This window comes from Kogia breviceps, chromosome 2 (assembly GCF_026419965.1).
Source record: "Kogia breviceps isolate mKogBre1 chromosome 2, mKogBre1 haplotype 1, whole genome shotgun sequence".
NCBI classification, from domain to species: Eukaryota; Metazoa; Chordata; class Mammalia; order Artiodactyla; family Physeteridae; genus Kogia; species Kogia breviceps.
This window is the reverse complement of record NC_081311.1, coordinates 130,613,068-130,638,853: the sequence shown is the minus strand read 5'-3', so window position 1 is coordinate 130,638,853 and position 25,786 is coordinate 130,613,068. Positions and strand designations below refer to the sequence as shown.

The following is a 25,786-nucleotide window of genomic DNA, read 5'->3' as shown; positions in this document are numbered from 1 at the left end:
ATTGGGAGACTGGGACTGACATATACACAGTACTATATATAAAATAGATAACTAGTAAGGACGTACTCTATAGCACAGGGAGCTCTTCTCAATACCCTGTAATGACCTATATGGGAAAAGAATCAAAAAAAGAGTGGATATATGTATATGTGTAACTAATACAATTTTCTGTACAGCAGACACTAACACAGCATTGTAAAGCAACTATACACTAATAAAAACTTCTTTTAAAATTCAAAAAAAAATGAAACGTAAGCTTAGGGACAAAAAAAAAAAATATATATATATATATATATACACACATATATATATGAATGGAAGCAGACCCAGTGGTAAGGAGGTGTGTGACTTGCAGAGCATTCAGAAGCCACTCCTCCTTGGATGAGGAAGCCATCCTCTTAACTCACCTCATCACCATCCTCCATAAATATTCTGTCAGTCCTATCCGTTGAGGACTGTGGTACTTTCCGCCCCAGCTCCCGCCTTCGTTCTAGTAGATGTCAGCATGTGTTACCCCTCCCCCTTACAGTGCCTGGACTCAACTTCTGTGGCCCCTCCATCCACTCCTCTGTGGCCACTTCCTCCCATTGCTCTGTCCCATGTTGTCTTGCCCAAGAAAACACTGCACCTCAGGAGCTTTTCATTCCAACATTACACCCCCTCTAACCCCCACTAAACCTGGTCTGAAATACAGTGGGCTCCAGCTTGATCAGCCCCTCAGCATCACTGGTCCTCTCTCAGCCTCTCACCCTTACCTAAATAGCAATTCTCAGTTTTCACCAGCCCGCTCAGCCCTCTCCCTAAACTGTTCCCACACCCCAATCCTAAGGAGATGACTTCACTTCCCTTTAATCAGGCTGTCCTGTCTTGCCCTTTCAACAGCTTCCTCTGCTGCCATTGGGTTACTGTCTGCATAGCGCCCTGAGGACACCCACCTGTATGGCAGCATTTAACATGTTTACTTTACACCTGTCAGTGCACTAAACTAAGCTCCTTGAAGGCAGAGACTGTTTTGTTATCTTTCTGTTTTCATGCCTAGCTCAGTACTTGAACCATACTGTTCAAGTACCAGTAACTGTTTGTTGGTTTTGCATAAATTTCACTTCACTATTCACCAAGACAACACTACCTATTTGCAAGCTAGCGTGCTAGCGGCTGACCACAACCTAGAAAACGTTTCCATTTGTGCATGTGTAACTAGTGTTCAGTATTTATTCTTCTGTAGCTCCAAGGTTCCATCTTTAACTGGATGGCTGATGATTATGATTAGGGATCCACTTTACTTTTCTATATTCAGATGAGTCTCACTTCATAGAGAATCTATTTATAAGTGTGTGCGATACCACGGACTAACTGCATCCTTTAATACCAAAATCTGACAGCATACAGTTTGCATGGCTGTATGTGAGCTTGAGCTAAAGCATAAAATACAAGGCCTGGAAGTACGCTCTTCCAAAGAACTCAGCCTTGTGAAAGAGCTTCCTTTTCTGTTTTTTAAGTCAGTTTTGTTTTTCTATCCACAACACTTGAGTTGAAAGAAAAAAAAAGAAACGAGAGGGGAATGTTTTTACCTTCCAACCAAGTAAAGACAAGGGAGAAATTTCATACGTGGGAGGCTTTTGTCAACCTTGCCCCCGCAGGGCCTTCCAGGGCCCCTGCACACAGCTGCCCCCTGTGTTCTTCTCGCTTTCCCTGCCATCCTCAGCATGGGCAGAACCCTAGAGTATTATATTAGTCCCTTCGAAGGGCTGCTCACCCAACCCACCTGTGACCTCGTTACTTTCTCAGCTCATTTTTGCATGCAACAAGGAGATTTTGAGAAGGAAAAACGTGCCAGCACACATTTATTTTGATGTTGTATCAGTCTAAGATAAGATCTGCCAGCTCCCTGAATGAAATAGATCTCAGGGTGTCACGAATTGAGGTTGGACAATTTCCTTTTTTCTCCAAAGGACTTCATGGTTGTGTCATTTAACTGTTTTCTTTGAAGTAGGTTTGAAGACTCTTGGTCACACCCATTCTAGGAAGAAAAAGACCTTGTTTTCCAAACCACATGCAAATAATTGTAGGATTCTCTGCACCTTTGCAATGATTAGTTTCTTCCAAGTAGTGCTAAGTGTCAAAGCCAGCGTAAGAACCAGATGGGTTCCTTCTCCATGGAGAGCATCCGGGCAGGGAAGACGACTGTGCAGTCAAGCTGTTCTCTTTATTCTGAACCAGGACTTAACCTTATGCCATTTTCTGATGTTTGATGATCTCTCACATGTTTTAGTCTTGGTTCCCAACTAGACTGCATGTTCTTAGCGGCAAGGGCTGTGTTTTATATTTTAATTTTGTGGTAGGCAGAGGTCACCACCAAGCGGTTTCCAAGAGCATTTTTCACATAGAGCTCATCACGAGAATCGTGGCAATGGCTATTTTGATGGCCTTCTTGGATAGCTTTTGCCTTTAAGTGAGATTGAGCTACTTTTTGGCAGGAGTTTGAAACGTACAATGCGGGATTGGGAAGCATGCTATTCCAGTGAACCCAGCCTTTCCCCAGAACAAGTCTCCAGTGGACTCGAGAACCCATAACAGAATTTGAAACCATTTTCAACTTCTCTGGATTGTTTTTTGTACACAGAATATAAGAATTATCTTTGACTACCTGTCTGTTTATTAGGTGCTGCTGTCTCCCTTCCAATTACCTGAATGGCTGCTGTCACGTGGGTTTCCCCACGGAATGCATATGATTATTTTCAGTAGAACCAGATGAAAAACAAAAATATTGTCAGGCAAGGGTAAATTGAATGGGCCTCCACTTTAATGTTTAAATAATGTAGGCTCATTGCTAAGCAGACATAACATTTCATAAATACAGGCAGAGGATGGTTTATTTAATGATGCAAGTTGTTTAGCTGGCATAAGCAGAATTATCCAGGATGGTTTGTGTCAGTGTACTCCGATCCTTGCATGACTGGCGATTTGCCTGTAACACTGGAGCCAAGTATAGGAAAGAAACCTACATTAGACACAGTCCCCAAAAGACACTTTCTTTTGAGGACTGAAAAGAAAACGCATCGCGTGAACAGTGCAATGAACAGTAAACTGAACATAAACTCATCGCATGACACTCTTAAGTAAGTCTTTAGATGGCAAAGCAGAGAGGTCAGCTGTGCACATGAGTTGTCACTTCTCAGATGCCACCCATGCCTCTGCCAACACACTCTTTTCATACCAGGGTGATGTGGCTGGGTTCCCCCATGCCTGGCATACCCCACCCTGGCCTGGGGCCTGGTACATAATGTAGTATATGTTTAGAGTTCCATAAAGATCCACTATACCACATCACAATTTTTTATACAATCTGCTTTCTGAAATTACTTTTTTAAAATCTTGTGCTTTTGTGTCTGATGTCACCACATTTTCAAAAAGGCTTTATCTTATGGCAGATTCTTCAAGTGTACATTATAGTTTGTGTTAAAAAAAAAAAAAAGTTGCTCAGAAGGCCATTCCTTCCATCCTGCCCTGCACTCAGTCTCTCATTTTTCCCTGAAAATGTTGAAATATTGTCCTTTGTTTGGATTTACCTTGATTTCGAGTGCTAGCTGGTTTGCAGCAAGTCACATTTGCTTGGAAGGACCCCAACAAGGGTAAAAGAAGCAATGACTTCTTTGTGAGACAATAATCTAGGTGAATTCCACATAGGTTTAAAATTAAGTACGTCCCATTTGCTTGATAAAAATTCCATTATGGAGAAATAGGATGGTGGTGGTTTCCCACACAGTGAACATTAGAAACAAGAGATGGGTAAAACTGATGTCCAAATTAGGAGACGTGCCCAAGGCAAAAACACTGTCACTCATGGCCATGATTCAGAGATTTGTCTGAAAAATATTCTTCCAGTACCTTCCTGGAAGAGAGTACAGTCTCCAAGAAGACTAATGCACATGGCATGTTAGCTGGAACTCTCCTAGGGCTGCTTGCCCTGCACCCGTTGTTTCTGCCTCTGTGGGAGACGCGCACGACACCCCCCCCCGCCATGGACAAAGGCCACGTGTATATTCAGTGCTGCAGGAAGCAGTATGGTCACATCTCTCCTTCTGGACCTCTCCATGACGTGAATGGAGTCTGCCCTTGTGTGCTAAGGGCAGAGAGGTTTTTTTTAAAAAAGAAAGAAGTGTCTTTTCACTGGATATGTGAGCGCCTTTGAGATGCCCAGTATTGTGCAGGCATCATTCTGCCACATCACCCAAAGCTTTGCCTGTGTTGTGGAGGAGCTCCAGTGAAGTACATATGTGACTGCTGGCCTACTCCATCCAGAGTCCTCAGCTTGTTTTACATCTACTTTCTGTGTTACTTTGACTTTTCAGATTGGGTACATGCCCAACAGGGCTTGAAAACCACTCTTCTATTCTGGAACGTTCTGTGTATAGGTAAGATTAATTAGGGCCTTGTCCTATGCCAGGAGGCAGAAAAGGTAATGTTTAGGGGAAAAGATACAAACCTAGTAAAAAGCCTGGAAATCTTTCAAGGGTTTTTATTACCCGTTTCATTTCCCGAATGTTTGGCTTAAGCATTATTAACTCTGTTAAAAACAGAAACGTTTGGCAACTCTAGGACAAAAGAAATACTTGAAGACATGTGGAATGTTCCTGGTACCTTTAAGACAATGTGATCATACCTTTGGGATCGTGATGTGTTCATGTCTCTCTCACCCAGTATGTACAGTAGAGCAGAGTCTGAATGCATGTATTGTTGAGATGTTCCCTCCAAGGGCTGGAATCTTATGAGTAAATCATTGCCATGAAAGCAAAAGTGCTGGAACCATCCTGGGAGGCCAGTGGGGTGAGGGCTTTCTTGCAGATCCAAAACTCCAACTCATTCTCTACCAAGGAGGGAAGTCTGGTTTTTAAAAAGTGACAAGGGACCTCAGCTAGACGTGTGCCAGTGTTTGTTTTAGCTGAAGATCCTTTGAGTGCCGTGCCAGGGTTAGGAGGAGGCTACCTTCAGGCAGCTGTTACCACCGTGGATCACACCCAGCCTACAGCAGGCCCCCTCCAATCAGTTTTACACCTTTCCACTATCAGGTTCTGCCAGAGAGGAACAATAAATAGTGGAGTAAGATTTTATAAAAGCATAAGGATCTTGGGTGGAAGATGTAGGTGTTACTATGAAAACAGTTTTCTAAAAGGCATTTGCCAGTAACTTCATCCTTAACTACAGCTTGAACATTTCTTTATTCTATGTGAAGCCAAGGCAGCAACTATAGCCAGCTCTTTAATCTCACAGAATCAAATTCCAGGGAAAACAGGCCAGTCCCTAAAAATGTTTATAACTTCTGAACCAGAAGTTCCTCTTCCGAGAATTTATCTTGATAAGTCAAAGGTAAGAGGAAGAGCCATAGCTCAAAATTTGAGCTCCTCCTGTTGTCATAGTGATAAAATAATAGTAACTAATATTCATTGAACTGTTCTATGCACTTTATATATGTTTATGTATGTTAATTGTAACAATCTTTTGTACCATCTCAAGTACTCTTATTATCCCCATTTCACAGATTATGAAACCATAGACATGCCTGGAGTCACTAGCTAGTAAATGGCAAAACCACATTTCAAACCCAGGGAGACTAATCTAGAGCCAGTATTCTAACCACCATAGAATCTGACCACCAATATCGCGTGGGCACTGGAATCAAAGAGAGAAAAAAGATAACGATGTTCATAGTGTTCTAAGAACAAAGAAACTATACATGATCCCTTTTCAAATAGAACATTATGTAACCATTAAAGAAAAGAAAAAATTCTATAACAAGGTAGAGAAAGGTCCACAATGTAAATGGTAGAAGAAAAGGCCCTATCATTGCAAAAATGAAAAATAAATACAGACTTAGAAGAGTAGTAAATATAGAATATTAAAATATTTATGTTGGAGTGTTGGGGAAGTATTGCGTTTTTGTTTTCTATTTAACCTGGCCTGAATGTTGTTTAACCATTCTTTTGCTGATAAGTAAAGCTGAGTGGGAGATGGAACTACTCTATCAGGGTCAGGAAAGGAGGAGAGACAGAACCTAACAGAGCAGGCGTGGGAGGGTAGGCATCTGCAGAGAGAAGCCGGAGCTCTGCCCTGTGGTGTAAGAGGACCGCAGGGTTTGGTTAGAAACAAATAGGGGGGCTGAAACAGGAAATGATGTCATGCACACAAGGAAGGGAGAGTATTTATTGGATCCTTAGGTTGAAATTTTTAAAAGAGCCCTGGGTAGTTTCTTGCATGTGGTTAGTTGAGGGTTCTTGAAAGTAGCCAACAGTTTCAGAAGGAAAGTTAATTACGGTTGCTGAGTGGACTACTTTTCTACAACTGATAGAAAAGCTTCTGTCAAGGGCAGTTTATGTCTTAAAGACTGTTGATTGGGATAAAATACTGCATAGCTAGAAAAATGGGAGTTTGGGAGTCGCAATTTTTCCAGCTGTTAGAACTTGGTGAGGAAAAGTTCCACTTTGTTACAAATACAAAGAACTTACAGTCCTCTGAGCGGTTGGATTAGATAAGTCAGGAGGATGTCTGGGAGGTCTAATCATGAACTACAGCGCTTAGTCAAAGCAGGCATTCTAGAAGTGATGCCTCGTGTGGGTGTCCAGGGAAGACAGTTGAGCGCAAATTACTGTAGAGTTTGAGCTTCAGAAGACGGGTAGGGACACGACTTGGTAGAGATGTGCAGTGAGGCATCGTGGGCATCACCCCTGTGGCTCACAGCCCCTTAGGGGGGACTGTTAGTGTCACCAGTCAGGCATTGGTAAAAGATCATGCCTGTCGAGGGCACATTGGAGAATCCAGTAATGCAGTTACCTTAGATGGCTCGTAAGAGATGCCCCCCCACCACAAATATCAGATCAGTGCTTGCATGTGGCACTGCCTACTGAAGGCTCTACCACAGTAGTTAAGCTTCTGGAGGTACATGTTCTTGTTGGTTCTGATGAATAAGAAAATAACTTCTCTGTCTTGGCTAGTAAGGATGAGAGTCTGACCTGAGAGATTTCACAAGACATCTGAGGCACACCCTTTACAAACCCCAAAGATTATGACCCATTAAGGGAAATTCAGCCTAGAATACTTCGCATATTTGGCAGAATCAATCGATAAGGGGTAATTTTATGAAACATGATATCATAAATGTTTTTGTTAGAACTCTTTGCAATTATTGTTTTGCTCAATAAGGTGAAGAGTTACTAATCTAGAAAATTACCGTAGAGAGGATATAGATTGACGGTTAGAAACTAATTTTTTTTTAAGGTTAATATACCCAAACTTACCTGTTGATCACAGTCATATTACCAGTATTCAGGGCACGCCCTTTTCTGCGTGTCAGGCCTCCTCAATACCTCCCTTCTACAAAGAACAATCAAGGAGGCCACCTGAAAGATCTGTTCTGTAGAAAAAGCTGACATCACATAACATCTCCCATTCTTTAACCTGGAACCTGGGTATTAGGCCCCAAATGCAAACTAGAGACTCTTCCCTGGTCGAGTAAGCCGCAGCATAAGCCAGTCGAATAAGGAGCTCTCATTTTGTAACAATCTTGCACTCACTTAAAAATAAGTGGGCCATGACACAGATCTGGGTATGTAAGTTTGGTTTTCGATTCAAAAATCTAACTGGGGCTTTCCTGGTGGCACAGTGGTTGAGAGTCCGCCTGCCGATGCAGGGGACACGGGTTCGTGCCCCGGTCCAGGAAGATCCCACATGCCGCAGGGCGGCTGGGCCCGTGAGCCATGGCCGCTGAGCCTGCGCGTCCGGAGCCTGTGCTCCACAATGGGAGGGGCCACGGCAGTGAGAGGCCCGCGTACCGCAAAAAAAAAAAAAAAATCTAACTGAAGTCCTCTGACTCTTTTTCTCAATCTAATGGTAACATAAATGTCTTAAAGAAATCTTCACATAGTTGCTTTCCTGGCACACATGATACAGTCTTTGTAATAAATAGGTTATCAAGAATGCTTAGGAATAAGCTGTGTCTCAGTCATCCAAGTTCAAGGAGTGGCAGCTGTAAGAGAAATATAGCTGTTCCTGTATCAGAAGTGTTTCACTTCTGTGTGGCATTTTTATTAAAAACAAACATTTCAGTAAACAGTACTCTGTCCCATAAATGGCTAAATGGCCTTATAAGATTGGGGATGCTCTCGTCTCCATTAGACTGCAAGAACTATGAAGTAAGACCCTGTTTTATTCACCACTGTATCCCTAGCTCTTCACACTATACCTGGCACATAGTAGGCACTCAGTAAAACTTTCAACTGCTAAACAGACCAGAGAAAATGGTAATAGAGGGAAGAAGCTGTTAGAATTTTATATTGCATCACACACACAGAATACTGGGGTATTCCTGTTCCCCAGAAGCAAGGAACCAACAACTCTCTAAAAACTGTGTCATTTCTACTGGTTTTAATTCTTTAAAATAAGAAATTAATTTTCCTAAGATACGGGACACCTGCTAGTAGACAAACTGTTTTAATTACTTACCTTTTTGGTTTTAGAGGAAGGAAAATATCTTAATGACAGCACAAAATCATGTAGCAAATGTAATTCATTTTTGAAAGATTCAGCTACATTCTGTTCCATTTGTTTCATTTTAAATGATATATTTGCAAACATGTCATCGCTCACTTTATGTTTACCTCCTCATTACACCGTTTTTAGCAGGCTTGATTGTTGCCTGAACTTGCTCTTACTTTGACAGAGCTTAGTGTAGATGAATGAGAATGTGTTGGAAGCATCTTCCCACAGATTGGGAAGGCCTGTTTGGCCTCTCAGCAAATGTGCAACCCTGGCACTTGCCAGGGATGGCTACCGAGCTGCTTCCATTCATGCCTGCCTGGGCAGCCCCGGTGAACTTCCAGAATGAGTCCCACCTGGTTGCCTTCTTTCTCTGCTAATAGAGGAAAATGGTGCGTTTGCATCACTTGCTGTGCCAAGTAAACTTTTTTTTTTATGTGAATTTCAGTCTAGGAGCTAGTTTTATAGCCTCTAGATAGAAGCAGTTCCCCAAAGTGAAGCCCCACAAAGTGTCAGCACCACAGAGTTTAATTTCTCTCTCTTGCTCCACAAGGTTATGGGGAGGCAGATTCCTAAAACCTCAGACATCATTGGAGAAAACATTTGATGCCATAAGGACCTTTCTAGGTCGGTGGAGAGTGAGATCTTGTTTCCAAGTTCTCAGTTTGTCCTTAGAAGTCAAGGATGAGGCATCCCCGGCCACGGCAGACAGGCATTCTCCTTCCTTCCACTTGAATGCTGTCTTCTCTCGGCCTTCATTTCCGTCTGGCCCAGAACGGCCCACTTGTAGAATTGAAAGCATCTTCAGGGGTTAGAAGACTCTCTTGTTTCACTGCATCCATTTACTTTACCTCTGTGATTGTTAGTGAAGGTGGAAATTTCCAAAAGTCAGTATCTTCTTTTGAAAAGACAGAGAATGTAGTTTAGGAATGTAGGATTTGGCCCCTGTCCATCTTCCATCACACCCGGTTTGCCTTAAATGGAAGAATGGAAGTTCCTCATTCTGGAAATCAGCAGGTGGGGGAGGTGTAGGAGTCAGAAGGGAAGCCCGGGGCATCTCACTAGACACATGACAGTTTTGCTCTCCTGGCACCCGTAGTACTACAGCTGCCATTCCAAGAGCTCACATGCCAACCCGTCCCTCTGGAGCGGTTCACACCAGGGAGAGGAAAAAGGAGTGCCAAACCATGGCTCCGACAGCCTCAAAGAGGAATTGCAGTTAGGTTTTGGGTGCATTTTGTGTTTCGGCAGAGGAGTATTGAGAAGCACTCTTGCTCCCACCCTGTCATTAGCGGGTGGGTAATAGTGATATAAAATAAGAGATGAATTAGGATAATAAGAGGCAAAGGAGAAAGGAATAAATTTTCCACAAGTAATATTTTTCTCTTCATGGTTATTGAACTTTGAAACAGAACTTGAAAGTAGTAATCATGGTTCCTCGGTAGACAAAGGACAGAATGTGAGAGCCAGACAGGAAGGTGTGATTGTCTTTATTACATTAACTAGAAACATACGGAAACAAGCACAGCTTTGAGGAATACACTGCTATTTTCATTCAAGAAAAATTCTTTTTAAAAAAGGAAAAGTCATGGGTGGCCTACTATGTCATCGCCTTTTTTTTTCTTTTTTTAAACTAATGAATATGTATCCCTGGTAAGAGAGTCTGCATCTTGTACATCTTTTGCTTTTCTTTGTTAGTTGCTTGGGATCATTTTTTTGAGGCAGATGTATAGTAAAGCAACACCAAGTGGGATGATTAAAGGCCCAGAAAAACCTTTAAATAGGGTGGGCAGGTGTTTTCCGCTTTCTCACAACAGCTGTCCTCCATGTTGTATCCCCCAAATAAACAAATAAGACCTATTTGTATTCACTCATTGATTCAGCCAAGATGTAGAAAGCGCCTGCAACATGCCAGACACTTACTTGGGTACTGGTAATAACAGTGATGAACAGAAGTCACTGCTCCCACGGAGCTTCCACTCTACAGGGGAAAGAGACACCAAACAAACAGCCACACTCACGAAGTGTGATAAATGCTCTGAATAAAAATACAGTGGAGCAGTATAAAGGGGGGCTTGTTTTCTACTGGAGGAAGTGAAGACTGCTCCGAGGAATCGTAATGGAAAGCTATGGGAGCATTTTTAAGTGGCGGAGGGGAGGGTGACACAATCCTGTTCACATTTGAAGATTTACTAAAATGGAATTAGAGAGGGCCCAGAGTGAAAGGAGGAGTATCTGCACCTAAAGAAGTACAGAAGTGAATCCAAAAATGCCTTTGCTGCCTCGAAATAGCTCTTGAAATGTTTCATTACACTATGGTTTGAACACCATAACTAATATATTTTCTGTACAGTATTTTTCACCAGTGGATCATCTCCTAAGGGTCTGAGTGAACTTTTGCCTTGAAGTATTCTATCCATTCCCTTAGAGCACCAACACTGCTCCTATTACAAAAGAAATTCAGGGACTTCCTGGTGGCGCAGTGGTTAAGAATCCACCTGCCAATGCAGGAGACATAGGTTCGAGCCCTGGTCTGGGAAGATCCCACATGCCACGGAGCTACTAAGCCTGTGTGCCACAACTACTGAGCCTGCGGTCTAGAGCCCGCGAGCCACAACTACTGAGCCCACGTGCCCTAGACCCCTGCTCTGCAACGAGAGAAGCCCCCGCAATGGTAAGCCTGCGCACCACGGCAAACAGTAGCCCCGCTCGCCACAACTAGAGAAAGCCTGCACACAGCAACGAAGACCCAGTGCAGCCAAAAATAAATAAACAAACACACACACACACACGTATATTTTTTAAAAAATAAATTCGATTACGTTTTGTCACTTGTACACACGTAAAATTTTGGTTTCCTGTTATTTTTCTCTGTTTATTCAGCTCCTACAGAACCTTTATTGTGTAAGTTTGCGGATGGAGGACAGAAGAAGAGACAGAACCCAAACAAATACATCCCTAATGGACGACCGTGGCATAGAGAAGGAGAGGTGAGACTTGTAAGTCCTCTCTTGAAACTTCCATGGGGGTGTATGATCATGAAAGCTACGTGAATGGTTACACAAGCAGCATCTTGACTTGGCCGCCACGCTTCTAGAGTAGGTGCCAGGATTAAAACTTTATAATCCAGATAATGTCACATAAAACTCTTCCCGGTGGATACTGTGCTAAGAGTGGTGATTCTCCCGATGGACACATAGATGATGGAAGCAGCTGTGTATACAGATAGCTACATAAAAAGTAAAAGAGCATTTTAAGTTGCTGTGAAATGCACGAGTGGTTTTTTCCTCTATTGTCACGGTTTCTTAGGTTTACATTTTAAATTATTCAGAAATTACTTGAAATATTATTAAAATAAATAGTATATTTGTCATTGAGGATTTTTTGCCTAATAATAATGGTCTTTAGGAAAAAAAGAGCTCAGTTTCTTAATAAAAATTTTGGCCCATCATTCCCTCATCTTTATTGTAAATGGATTGTTCTTTTGTTTTTGTTTTTTTAAGTAACATACTGGTTCAAGAATGTCTAGGGAAGTGCCGTCCGGTAGAAATGTTCTATAATCTGTACTGTCCAATGATGACCACTAGCCACTTAAGGCTATTTATTTGAGCACTTGGAATGTAGCTTGTATGGTAGAGGGACTCAACTTTTCATTTAATTTTAAATAGCTTCCTGTGACTAACAGCTACCATACAGGACAGTGCCGATCTACAGCTTAATTCTCTTGTTGAGTTTATAATTACATTCGTCTAACGGAAGCTCTCAATTTTATCAAATACTACTAAACTATCACTGTTTTATGTTGCCATGACTCTGAGAAATTGAATTTTTGATTTGTGCCTTTGCAGATGAATGTTTCTTTTTCTTTCCCATAGGCTGGAATGACACTTACTTATGACCCAACCACGGCTGCTATACAGAACGGGTATGTCATTAAGATAAATACATAATGGCTAGAGGGAAAATGTGAAAGTGGAAAATATCAGATGTTTGTTCCGTGAATGATTCTATTTAAAGGATTACTTAATAAAGGCTTTTGTGTTTGTTCTAGATTTTATCCTTCACCATACAGTATTGCTACCAACCGAATGATCACTCAAACGTCTATTACACCCTATATTGCGTCTCCTGTATCTGCCTACCAGGTTTGTACCTTTAGGATTCATCAAGAGTATGACAACTTGCCGACCTTGAATCACTGCTACATTTTTATGTGTCTTAAAATTTTGAACATTTATAATGAAATTTTAAGTCAAATGTTATGCAGCTTGGATACCCAATTTAGAATCAGCTGCTTTTTATTTGACAGAGTGATTTACTTTTATGTTTAGGAGAATGTGCAACGAGGGGAAATGGTTGTCAGTTGTCACTCCTTGAAACCATAGCATTTTAGAATTGGGATGAACTCAAATACTTCCTCCACAGCAGGCCCTGCTGCTGGACACCACGTGTCCCAGAAATTGAAACGGAAAGAGAATTGCCGTTAGGTAAAATACGGACTAGGTGTGCGCCCTTGCCTTTGTTAATTTGTCAGCAGGAACCAACAAAAGAGCAAGTAAACATGTTAATAAATAAAGACGTGTCTCTGTTAGGTAACATGAAATGAGCAATGCAGTGAGATTTGAGGCCAAAAGAGAGAGGTGACTCCCCGTTTATGTTATTTTGTGAAGAGGCTTTACCCTAAACTCCCAACTTAGAACCAAGATCTCAGTAAGCACCTTATTGTAATGTTGATTTGGTTTTATTGCAGGGGTAGCTCCTATTCTCCATGAACCCCATGGTGGTGCACAAGTACTTGTCCTCCCGTATCAGAGTGCCTCTCACAGAGTTGCCGCCTTGGCCCAGACAGGGGCACTCTAACGGAGTCAGTTACAGACATGGGAATACACTTTTATTGACTGTTGAGATCCTGTGTGACTAAACAATTTCTGTGTATTCTTGTTTTTAAAATAATTGAGTTAGTTATTGGAGCCCTGGTTTCTGGGGGTAGGGGACGACAATAATAACTGTGTTATTTCACTTCTATAAGCCTCAGTTTCCTCATCTTTAAAATGGGGATAATAATAGTTTCTATCTCATAGGCTTATGATAAGAACTAAATGAGATTATCTATGTAAAGAGCTCACCACAGTACCTGGCATATCATTAGCACTCAGTAAATGTTAGCTATGATTATTATTATCATCCTTTACATCCAAGATTAACTGGCTGGTAAGAGTATATCCATTCTGCTTTTTTAAAATAATGGATTGGTCAATGTAAGCAGTATCATAAAGGTGGTTCTGTCGAAAAGCATGAAAGTAGCTCTGGATAACAAAGAGAAGAGATTAAAGGCACTAAAACTGAAGTTGTAAAGTAGCATTCACAGCCTCCCTCAGCTTCTAGGTTCTTTTCACTTCCTTTCTTTGAGTCGTCACTCATTTTCTTTTATCTCTCTGGGTTGTTAAGTTACTTACGCTGGTGCTTCAGACTGCTAGGCACAGCACTCACTCATTTAATGCCTTTTTAATGATTTTGAACTTAAGATTTCTCTGTTTTCCTTTCCTGTATGAGATTCAATGAGATCTGCTCTAGTGCATTTTCCCTAATTAACAATTCCTATATCTGATGTTGAAAAGTAGTCTTCTTTCTTAACTATCTGAACTTGGAAACCTCTTTATGTGTACCACTAAAAATAGGGACAAGTAAGCTTATTCTCAGACAAATGAAAGATTGTGCATATTAATTTGAATGTATGCAGCTATAGATATTTACAGCTATGAATGCTTCTCCTCACCACCTCTTTTTCTGTCTTTAGTATAAAAGCAGTGAGCATTTTGGCCACAGAATTATTTCATAGAATAGAAAAAAATTAGGAGACCAGGGTTGTTAATAGATTTGATAGACCTAACAGGAAACCAACATTTCATTGCAAAGGCCTGATTTCTTCTCCTAGACAATCTGTGTTTCCCTAAGATACATGTGGAAATTCATTCCAATTGCCTGGCACTCAGTGCCATTACCTTTTAGACTGATTCTTAACCCTATAAGTTCAGGAACCCAATGGGGTCAGCAAATGGCCTTTAAGTGGTCTGTGATTCTCTCAAATTGTTTGCAGAATGTCGCTTGTATGTGTGCAGTCAGTTGGGGGGAAAAGGTCTATTTCCTTCATCAGGTTTTCAAAAGGATTCATGATCCAAAAGAGGATAAAGAACCAATGATAAAGAGTTCACAGAACATAGATTATTATTCCCATTTTATAGTTAGGGAAAATTGAGGAATAGAAATTGACAGCAGCATATTTGTTGCTTAAAAAAGAAAATTGGATTAGATGTCGTGGCTTCCTAACCCCGTAATGATATAAGCTATTGGACTATTAGGACCACTGGAATTATACCCAAAATGGGTGCATCTGGCCCAAATTGGGGTCTGTAACGGGAGCTGCTCGCCTCCCCGTGATTTATTCAGTGAAGGCCTTGCACTCTTGTTGGAGCAAGCTTTTCTCTGCTAAACCACTATATGCTCATACGATTGGATTTGAGAAATTGGCATCTGCAAGAAACCACCAATATCCCGTTGGGGAAAGGCTGCAGTCCAGATAACTGAAATGTTAACAAGGCAGAAGCACTTAACTTTGGTCTGCCTTAGGTGGCAAAGGAAACCAGAGAAAACAAGTATCGGGGCTCTGCTATCAAGGTAAATCATAATACGTTCTTCCCCCATGACTCTTCCCCATATCCTCTCTGTAGAACCTCTGAAGTTAACAGTAGCGGATGAGATACAGGAGGGGTTTGTTCTCAAAAATTAGAGGCAAACTTATTTTGAAATCACATAGTCTCAGGAAAGCTCTGGGCACCAAGAAACAGGCTGATTAGTCTTTCTCTGGGGTGGCAGAGTCTACACATGCTTTCTTTCCTGCCACAGAACCTGACTCTCACGTCTTACTTCTCGATCCAGAGGGTCTACTGTATAGATGATGCCCTTTTGACTGTAGATGTCAGGATCTAGTTACTGAAGTTTAATTTCCTAAATCTGGATTTCAGATTTTTATGTTTCACACTAACTAGAAATTGTTGACTGCCAGACAAGATTTCTGAAATTTAATGTCCTGGGTATAAAAGGGGGGTTGAATTTGATTATTCTTTTTAAATAAGCACATACTTTAAGGATTAGTTTCTAATAAGATGTGCTGGAATTCATTCTCCTTCCTCTGTATTCCTAAAGCACCTACATTCATATCTTTTCACTGTTTCTTTGAGTTGTTTACTTGTTTATCTCCCTTGCTTAGACAGTAAATTTCTTGAGGGTGGGGACTATGTCTTCCTTTTTCTCTTTCGTGCTTGATACTCAGTAAATACTTTTTGAGTGGGCAAATGGAACTTGGTTTTAAATAATCATTTCATCCTATTCAGAGTGACCAGTTTGTCAAGAATTCTAACTGCCTTAATCTTTTTAATCATTGATAGTATTGTTTCCTTATTTTCCTTCTGTAGATCTTAACATGTTTAAAAGCGCTCTAGAGAAATAGGTAGCACTCTAATGGAAATCAATGTTTCTTCCAAAATCCTTCCTTTTCCAGGTGCAAAGCCCTTCTTGGATGCAACCGCAACCGTATATCCTACAGCACCCCGTAAGTTTTTCATCTTAATGGCTTTGTAGTTTATAAGTAAGCTATGTATACGTTAAAAACCGTTCTCTGGGTTTAAACCATTTGCCCAAAGATGGTGTAGGATTTGGGAGATTTTAAATATGAAATATGAGAATGAGTTCATTATAAAACTTTCACTCACCTTGTCTTAAAATAAATCGGTGGTTGACCTTAAGTCAAATTTGCAATCCATGAGAATTTAAATGTAGGAGATTGTTCCATTGAATTTTTAAAGTTATTAAATTGCTAAATTTTTAACCATACTTAGGATGAAATAGCTCTCATTTTTTACATTCTGTTTAATGCAAATATAAAGTGTTCAAAATTGACCTAGAGTTTTTCATTAGTGTTAGCCTCTCCATGGAAATTATAAAAATACTAAAGTGGTAACACCGACTTTGGTGAATAACAAAGGTGATTTCTTTAGTGACAGGAGCATGTGTTGTACTTACGTATATGTTACATTTTTTTGAATTAAGTGAGTTACACTTCACCTTACTAGGTAGTATAGTTAATGTATTTTTCAGAGATACATAAAATCCAGTGTGTGGAATTAAAACATGGGTTTAAAAGTTGAAAAATAAAGGTAGAGAACAAAATCACAAAAAAGACTAAGAATGCCTAATGTAATAATCTAGATGCTTGCCATGAGGTGGCCACAAATTTGGCCTAAGCTTTCTAGTAACCAGTGCAAAATAGGAATCTTAATAAGCAATATAGTTCACAGTACTTATAAAACGGGTCAGTTGCTTAGGAAAAGCACACTGTTCTTGGCCTTAAAATGAGACAGGAATTTCTCTCAGGACAACTTCCTAAAGAGGACAGTATGCAGTGTTAGACCAGGCATGTGAAAGAGCAGAACAGGGACACATTCTGAACAGGAAGTTGCTGAGATGACTTTGAAGAAGCAGACAAAACATGTTTAGTTGATAACACAGGAGAAGAGCTCTCTGATGATATATGTATGTGTGTTGTGTGTCTGTATAAACATACTCACGTATGTTTCTACACACACACATCTGCACACGTACACCCACAAAGCCACACAAACGCCTATGGCAGTCTGCATCCCGGGTACTCTGAGCTGTCCTATTGGGGAATGCTGGAAATCAGCTCACTTTTCATTTTGGGGGCTTCCTAGTACAGTAGCTCCTACAGATGAATGAGGAAGAGGAGCAGGAAGCTCCTTCTGTATATTCTGGGCTTTTGAGTCATTTCCATGTTACCACACACTTTTTGATGATGCACATTAAAAATTTTAAAGGAAAAAATTTCTATGAAATATATTAATAACAGGCTACTTCTGACATGAATCTATATCCTTTGTGCGGGCGGTGGGGGGAGTCAACTATTAGAGACAGAGGCAGGCACATCTCTGAGTTGAACAACTTTGATGAGACAGTAGTGGTGTGTGCAGAAGTCTCCTACCTGAGGATTCATTCCTTCTTCCCCACCCAGATTTAGACTGCCTGCAACCACCGTTAACGCACCTGCACACCAATCCTTGCCCTCAATTGTATATCAATTTATCACTAAATAACAGTCTATTTAAGGGATGAGTCAGGTACAGTGATATCAGAACCCTAACATTAATAATTTGTAGGGTGTATCAGAATAATTGCATCCTCAGGTAATCGGGTGATAGCAAAAGTGAGAGGAATGCTATAATCCATAAGAATATTACAATTGGATAAATTAGAGAAAATGAAAAAATCCAGAAATAGAACTAATTGAATTTCATACACAATTAATGTACCATTAAGTAATCATTAAAAATGATGATAATGACAGCAAGGCAGTAAGGGAAATATTTATAATGGAATGTTACATTAAAAAGCAAAAACCAGGGGCTTCCCTGGTGGCGCAGTAGTTAAGAATCCTCCTGCCAATGCAGGAGACACGGGTTCGAGCCCTGGCCCGGGAAGATCCCACATACCACAGAACACCTAAGCCTGTGAGCCACAACTGCTGAGCCCATATGCCACAACTACTGAAGCCCATGCACCTAGAGCCTGTGCTCCGCAGCAAGAGACGCCACCACAATGAGAAGCCTGGGCACCGCAACAAAGAGTAGCCCCCGCTCGCCGCAACTACAGGAAGTCCAAGTGCAGCAACAAAGACCCAACGCAGCCATAAATAAATAAATAAATAAAATTTTTTTAAAAACAAGAATCTGCCTGCCAGTGCAGGGGACACAGGTTTGGGCCCTGGTCCAGGAAGATCCCACATGCTGCAGAGCAACTAAGCCCGTGCTCCACAACTACTGAGCCGGCGCTCTAGAGCCTGCGAGCCACAGCTACTGAGCCTGTGTGCCACAACTTCTGAAGCCCACATGCCTAGAGCCCATGCGCTACAGCAAGAGAAGCCACTGCAATGAGAAACCTGCGCACCACTACGAAGAGTAGCCCCCGCTCACCACAAGTAGAGAAAGCCCGTGTGCAGCAACGAAGACCCAACGCAACCAGAAATAAATAAATTTAATTTAATTTAATTTAAAAAAGCAAAATCCAGGATATGAAATAGTTCATGTGCCCTGGTTGCAACTCTGTAAAAACATGCAGAGGCCGGAACCTGGACAGTACTACCCTGACCATGCTAACAGCTGTGTATTAGAGACAGGCTGGGTTATACGGGTGATTTTTTTCACCCCTCCTCTCTGTTTTTAACTATATTTAATTTTATTTTTGATGACCAGAATTTTTTCAAATGAAATCAAAGATTCTAAAATTGGATTATTAATCATATCTGAATCTGCTTCCCTCCCCTGGCACCAAATCGCAGTTGAATGTTCTGAGAAACACTGAGTGAATGAAGAATGTGATCTTGATCCTAACAGCCTGACCTTGAATCAAATGACTATTCTTTTTAACATTTTTGAACGAAACATTGTATTTATAATATTCAATGTAGGATATTGTTTTGTGGCTGCATGAAATATCAACTGTCATTTACGTTAAAAAAAAATTAAGCATTTTGTAACCCTGGCCAGCCAAAAGTGGTTTGCGTTTCCTGTCACACCCCATAGTTCTCCTGTGGACTAGCTTGCTTTACAGTTAAGTGAAAGTAAAAGGAGAGGTATTTAATAGAAGGATTTCTGTGAAGTGGGTGCTCTTTAAAAAGTCTCAGGAAGCACAGTCTAGACCATTTGTAAGAAATCATTACACCATTTGCAAGTTTGAGGGGAGGTTATTTTAGCTTTATGTTCCTCAGTAAACTAAGGCATTTCCTTTGCAAAAGGTGGTTCCAGAATCTGCACTCTTTCCCTCAGTTTGTCTCACTTCCTCTGTCTCCGACTCCCCAGGGTGCCGTGTTAACTCCCTCAATGGAGCACACCATGTCACTACAGCCCGCATCTATGATCAGCCCTCTGGCCCAGCAGATGAGTCATCTGTCACTAGGCAGCACCGGAACAGTAGGTGGCAAATTAATATCATGTGTCTCAGAAAACAGAGGAGGGTAAATTAATGCAGCCTGTGTCTTCCTTATCAATTATAGACTGTAATGTCAGATTATGTCTGATCCCCTCTCCTCCCACATTGCCTTTCACATAGTAAGTACTCAGATATTTCTTGATTAATTGATGAACTAGAAGTCTGTCCTCTGGGTATCTATCTATCTCTTCTTTATCAGAATATAGCATCCATACAAGACCACTTCTAGCCCTAATGACTAGTATCGTTCATTCACACTGGCAGACCTGGTCTCATGAAGCAAAAGATGAAGGTGATTCATGGTAGTCTAAGCAGGGAATTTTTACTCATTTCTTCTTGTATGGATTTTGGGGGCACTGGATCACTATCTTAGTATTGACTTATTTCCTCCAAATCCAGGGACTCAGTTGGGAATTGGGGTTGAACTAATCCCAGATTCACTTCCAGGGTTGATATGTGTAGTGTTTAGATGGTCAGATGGCCAAAGGCTTTTAATTGAGACCATATATTATATGGTAGCTTAAAAGAACAAAGGGTAGTATTTTCCTGGCTTACATTCACAGCCAGCAGAAGCAGCTTGTAAAGGCTAAGCCAGGGCCACACACATCCAGTGAGAAACCTCTCCTGCCTTCAGAGAAGGATGACTGTCGGCTTCAGGAAAGCAAGGGTCCATTTCCCATTTTTCAGTGACCTGTTAATGATGTAATAAGTCATTTGCTTCTTGGGTCGGTCTCCACCTATGGAAACAATTCTAGATACTGGTTCAGGGGGCTGCTGGAAACTCATGAGGTCCTTTGAGGGAGAGATCTTCTAGAATAAAATAGCACGTTAGTGATGCTGAATTACCGAGGATGAGAAACTGTAGTGACTGTCACCCATGGCTCGTCGTTGGCCATGCTGACTGTATTCTTCTTTTCAGTACATGCCTGCCACGTCAGCTGTGCAGGGGGCCTACTTGCCACAGTATACACACGTGCAGACGCCGGCGGTTCCTGTGGAGGTTGGTATAGACAGTCCAGTGGCCATTCTGGCAGTGAGTAATTTCAGAAATGGGTTAAATAGAACTCAAAGAAGAATAAATCGAAAGTCAAACATTTGCATAAAGAATCGAGTTGAGAGGGAGTCTCTGCCTAGAGTTGTTTTCAACTATGAAATATTCTCTGCATACAAGTTAGTAAACAGCATCCAAGCCACACCCCCAAGACTCCCAGAAATACTGATATTTTCTAGGCTTAGGCTTGTAGCACATTTCATACCCCTTCAAGGCTCAAGGCTCTATCTTGTCTCCTGTAAAATGACACTTACAGGCAAATTAAGATAAAGCTGGAATTTGCAATACTAGTACCATAGATTATATCAGTAATAATAATTACAAAAATTAACTTGTTATCATTAAGATACTTGAAAAAAAATGTTTCAGAATTGTAACAGGGATGAGGAACAACCATACCTGTTTTTATAGAGACTTAGTAGAGCTAAATAGCTCTTAGTTCTTGTTATGGAAGATACTGTTATGATATTGATATGGAAGAAGTCTGACATTTGAATTCAAGTTGGGCAGAAAGCATAGTGTTTTCCTGCAAAGTACCCTTGAAATTCCAAGGAAATTCATCAACCCAGTTGATTCCCCCTGCTAGGCAGATCCCATAGGTTCCAATTCCAGAAACAACCCTAGGACTGTGGCTGGATTACAGGGGAGGTGGGATGTGTTTTGTTTTGTTTGCTTCTAAATGATTTAAATTTTTGCAATTATTGATAACCACAGTTACCAGAACCCACAGTCCCTTATCTGCAACGCTGGAACAAACAAATCTGAAACGAAAAATTTTCCTTGTAACTACTTTAGCAAAAAACCTGACCTGTGACAGAACCCAAGCTGAACTGATGTAAGACAAGATCTTTACCCCATTTACACTGCATATTCATACTTTTCAGCACAGACCTATTAATGTGTTTGATTATGAGGTACAGCCCTAGACCCCACTGGGTATAGTCTCTGATGTACAGCATATGCATACCATGTTTCAGATTCTAAAATCTGAAAATACTGAGTTCCAAGTCACATCTGACCCCCAAAGGGTAAGAGATTTGTTTGGTAAATTACAGCTTGATATGAAGAGGCAACTCATAAAAGTTAAAGGAGGTTCTTTGGGTCTATCAGACATTTTAACTTCTTAGGGAAATAATTAACTTTGAAGGCTCTATATGACATTAAGAAAACCACTTTTAAGGAGTGCTTGTTTTTAAGATGTGGGACTCAGTCCAACCTGGGTAACAAGAGTTTGGATTTCTTTGCTCACATGTCTTGTCTGTTCTGCTTTGTTGTAGGAGGCAAGTGGTCAGCAGCAGGTGGCTGTAGAGACGTCTAATGACCATTCTCCATATACCTTTCAACCCAATAAGTAACTGTGAGGTATGAGAGAAAGGTCTCCATCACTGTAGGGCTCAAGTCAAGGAAAGTCTATGATTCTTGTATCAAAATGGTACTTTAAACAACTCAGGTCTGGTCACACTGCTTCAGTCATGGCCAGGGAATCCAATGTTACTGAAATGTTAAAATCAGTGATTTTGTGGATTTGTAGATAAGTATTCTGTCCAAAAAGAACAGTGCCTTATACTGAATTCAAATGTATATTTACACTCTCTTCCTCCCTACCCACCCCCCACCAAAAGATTGGTAACATTATCAGACAATGCCAGGTATCAAATTTGTGCTACAATACATTTATATATATATTTTTTTTATATTATATATATATAATATGTAATATATATATTGTTTTAATGCTCACAAACTAAAGGAAATATAGCATAAGATTTTGCTTAATCTAACATTACAAGATTAACAGTATCTTGACTATGAATCTAATATGACTATCCTTAGATTGAGAGATTGCTCTCCCAGCTCCCACTTGGACCACGGATCTCAAAACTAGTCACTCTGCCATGCAGATTGCAGTAAATCAGCTGTGTGGAACTTAGAACACCTGGGTTTCTGGATTGCTCTGGTGAAGTATGTTGCAGGTCCCAGATTTGAAAGGTGGACTCGGGGCATAGAAAGTGACCTCAGTTCCAGACTTTGCATTTACTGGCCTACCACCAGCGATGAGCAGAGCCTTTCTCAAACACATATCTTTAAAACAAGAAAGAGGTGACAAAGCTCTGTTATATTACACCAAATGTACAAAAGCATTTTTTTTATTTTTATCTTCCAGATGTACAGAAGGGTGTGCTTAAATGAAGAAGGTTGTGAAGGCTGAACAATCATGGATTTTTCTGATCAATTGTGCTTTAGGAAATTATTGACAGTTTTGCACAGGTTCTTGAAAACGTTATTTATAATGAAATCAACTAAAACTATTTTTGCTATAAGTTCTATAAGGTGCATAAAACCCTTAAATTCATCTAGTAGCTGTTCCCCTGAACAGGTTTATTTTAGTAAAAAAAAAACAAAAAAACAAAAAAACAACAAAAAAAAACCCAACAAAATACAAAAAGATTTTTATCAAATGTTATGATGCAAAAAAAGAAAAAAAAAGAAAAAAGAAAAAAAAAAAGAAAAAGAAAACTTCAATTCTCTGGGTATGCACAAAGACCATGAAGACTTACCCAAGTGCATGACCGGATTCTTGTGGTTTTGTTCATTTTGTGTTTCGTTTGTGTTTTTTTCAGCTGTATGAAATGGGCTTTCTGATGTTTAAATAGTCCAACTTCACCCCTGGTGTTCTGTGCTTGCAGTGTGAGTGTTGCCGCCAGTGTCTCTTTTCTTAGCTTTCCGTTTTCCTTTCCACGTAGTGTGAAGTGTCTTATCCTTTTCTATGAATTCCAATTTGCCTTAACTCTTTTGATGCTGTAGCTGTTTCAGTAAAAGTTAGTTCAAACTAATGATGTAGAATGCTTTGACCAAATGGGCTGGTCTATTATGCCTTGTAAAACAGCAGCATAGGGCTTTTAAAAGGTAGTCAATAAAAGTTGCTGAAATTTTGGCTTTTTTAAATATGTAGTAGGTGTTTTTAATGATTTTTCACATAATGTGTAAGGTAGTGAAATGCAAGAAGGGAAAACTGTTTTGTGTGAAACACATTTTCTGACTGGGGAACTTTTAATAGGGTAAATTGTTTGTAAGGCTGTACGCCAAGAGTTTCCTCTGATAGTTTGACTGATTTAGGATATCTGCTGTATGATGCAATGTAAAGTCTTTTTTGCCTTTTTTCAGGAAAAAAAAAAAACAACTAACTTGATGTTCTAGATTTAGTGTAGGTAGCGTAGGGGCAGGGGGTGGGGGGAGGGGAGGGAGTCACCGAATGTTTTGTCCTTCCTTTATACTAACGATAGTGCTTTAGAATGAGAATGACGCCTGAGATCTGGCAAACCGAGAAAAAAACACAAATGTTGCTATTGCAACGAAATGGCAAAAGCTAAAAGTAAGGATTTATCTTCAAACATAAGCTGAGATATGAATAGAAGCAAAACGATTGGCTACTAGCTCTCTCTATCACGTAAATTTGAGAAACAAAAATTACTTGGCACTTTTAAAGGTAACTTCACCAAAGACCGAAGAGCCAGTAACCAGTAGCTCCAACTTGTCTCAGCATCACATCTTCTGTGCTCTTTATTTTTGCCGGACCAGTTTGCGGTTAGGAGAATGTGCCTTTTTTGTACCTTTGGATTTAGGTTTTATAATTTTAATTGATGTATGGACACACACAAACAAACAAAAAAGCATGAAGGAAGATTTGGATCCAAGCAGTGCCACACTTTACATCATCACTACAAGTGTTAAGTGTAAAGAAAAACCAATTTTGAAACTATGAAATTCCTGATTCATAAATACACAGTTATTTCTACTTTAGTACATATAAGATAATTCACTGTTATTAAAGCTCTTTTATTAAGATGATTGCATACGTTTGAAAAGCAATGGTAAATTAAGTTGTCTTCCAAAACTGTGTACTTGTCTGGTCAACTGTGTGTGATCAGTTATCTACCTCAGAGTCTATTTTCTTTTGTGCTGGGACAGGTTGCTGGCCCTCCCTGTTTCCACAGACCAAATCCTTCCTAGCTCAGGAGCTAGGCCTAAGCAGTTATTTCTTTCGAGTATTTTTTAGTTCTTAAAAATTTATGCTTGTGTTTGATTATAGATGTCAGTGATATTTCATAGTTTCAAAAGTCCTTGCTGCTCTGAGAAGTGTAGATTCTAGTGAAAATTACATAGTCATAAGAGAAGTGTGTTTTTGTTTTTGTTTTTGTTTCCTTTTTTAAAGTTGTGGTATTATTGGTTCTATGCTCCCTGGAATATTACTGCTTTGTGAAAGTCCAGACTGAACGCAGCACCCTCTTTGTACCTAGTACATTATAAACCTGGGTCTCTCACTACTTGATATTTTTGCATTAGTTAAGACAGAAATTTGATAACTCAGTTAGAGGGGAGGGGAAATCTGCTGCTAGAAATGTCTGAACTAAGTGCCATACTCGTCTGGGTAAGATTTGGGAAACATAACCTCTGTACATAAAAAAAGAAAAAAAATCAGTTAAACATCACATAGTAGACAGCCATTAAATTATAAAAAAAATTAATTTATGAAGAAAGACCTTTTGTACAGATTGAAAAAAAAAGATTTTCATAGAGATATCTATATGATCAAGAGAGTTAATTTTTTATTTTTGTTTTACTAGTGCCACAAACTTGCCAGTGGTAACTTATTTGTCCGGTTCAAGATAACTCTGTAGTTTTCTTTCCTAGGACTTGTTGTTAAACGCCAAAAAGACATTTTTGAACTGTACATTTGATCAGATTGTTAGCTTTTTCTGTTTTATTTCTTTTGAGAACCTTTGAATAAAAAACATCTGAAATTTTATTTTTCCTGTCAGTTTTTTTTAGATTAGATTAAATGTATAGCAGAATTTCATTTCATTTCTGATCTCTTCTTTCAGCTCAGTGGATTGATTTGAAACTGAGTTGAAAATTATTTTCAGATTCAATATGTACTCAAAATATATTTCCTTTAAAAGAACTGGGAAAAACCTTCCCACGCTGTTGTTTTTGGTTATTTCAGTTCATGTACAGAGACAAGCATTAGCTCACCATGTTTCCTCTCAGCGAAGTCCACCTTTGGTCTGTTCTTAAACACCAAAGAGCCAGGCCCCTCTCCTTCCTCCTTCCTTACTGCTACCTTTTGACTGTGGCACTGTCATTGCC

General features: G+C 40.1%; 1 protein-coding gene across 10 annotated transcripts in view; it reads left to right on the top strand.

Moving 5' to 3' along the window:
- Positions 1-25,445, top strand: part of RBMS1 (RNA binding motif single stranded interacting protein 1) — a 212,885-nt gene extending 187,440 nt beyond the window's left edge. For 5 of the 10 annotated variants that reach the window (XM_059053805.2, XM_067026161.1, XM_067026165.1 and 2 more), the window contains exons 7-14: positions 11,413-11,528; positions 12,405-12,454; positions 12,581-12,674; positions 16,088-16,138; positions 19,458-19,568; positions 20,507-20,587; positions 21,916-22,000; positions 22,803-25,445. In XM_059053805.2, the coding sequence (XP_058909788.1) occupies positions 11,413-11,528; positions 12,405-12,454; positions 12,581-12,674; positions 16,088-16,138; positions 19,458-19,568; positions 20,507-20,587; positions 21,916-21,993 (581 nt within the window). In that variant the 3' untranslated portion in view covers positions 21,994-22,000; positions 22,803-25,445. The remainder of the gene's footprint in view (positions 1-11,412; positions 11,529-12,404; positions 12,455-12,580; positions 12,675-16,087; positions 16,139-19,457; positions 19,569-20,506; positions 20,588-21,915; positions 22,001-22,802) is intronic. The other 5 variants (XM_059053808.2, XM_067026163.1, XM_067026166.1 and 2 more) reach the window with 1 other exon arrangement.
- Positions 25,446-25,786: the final 341 nt, after the last annotated feature.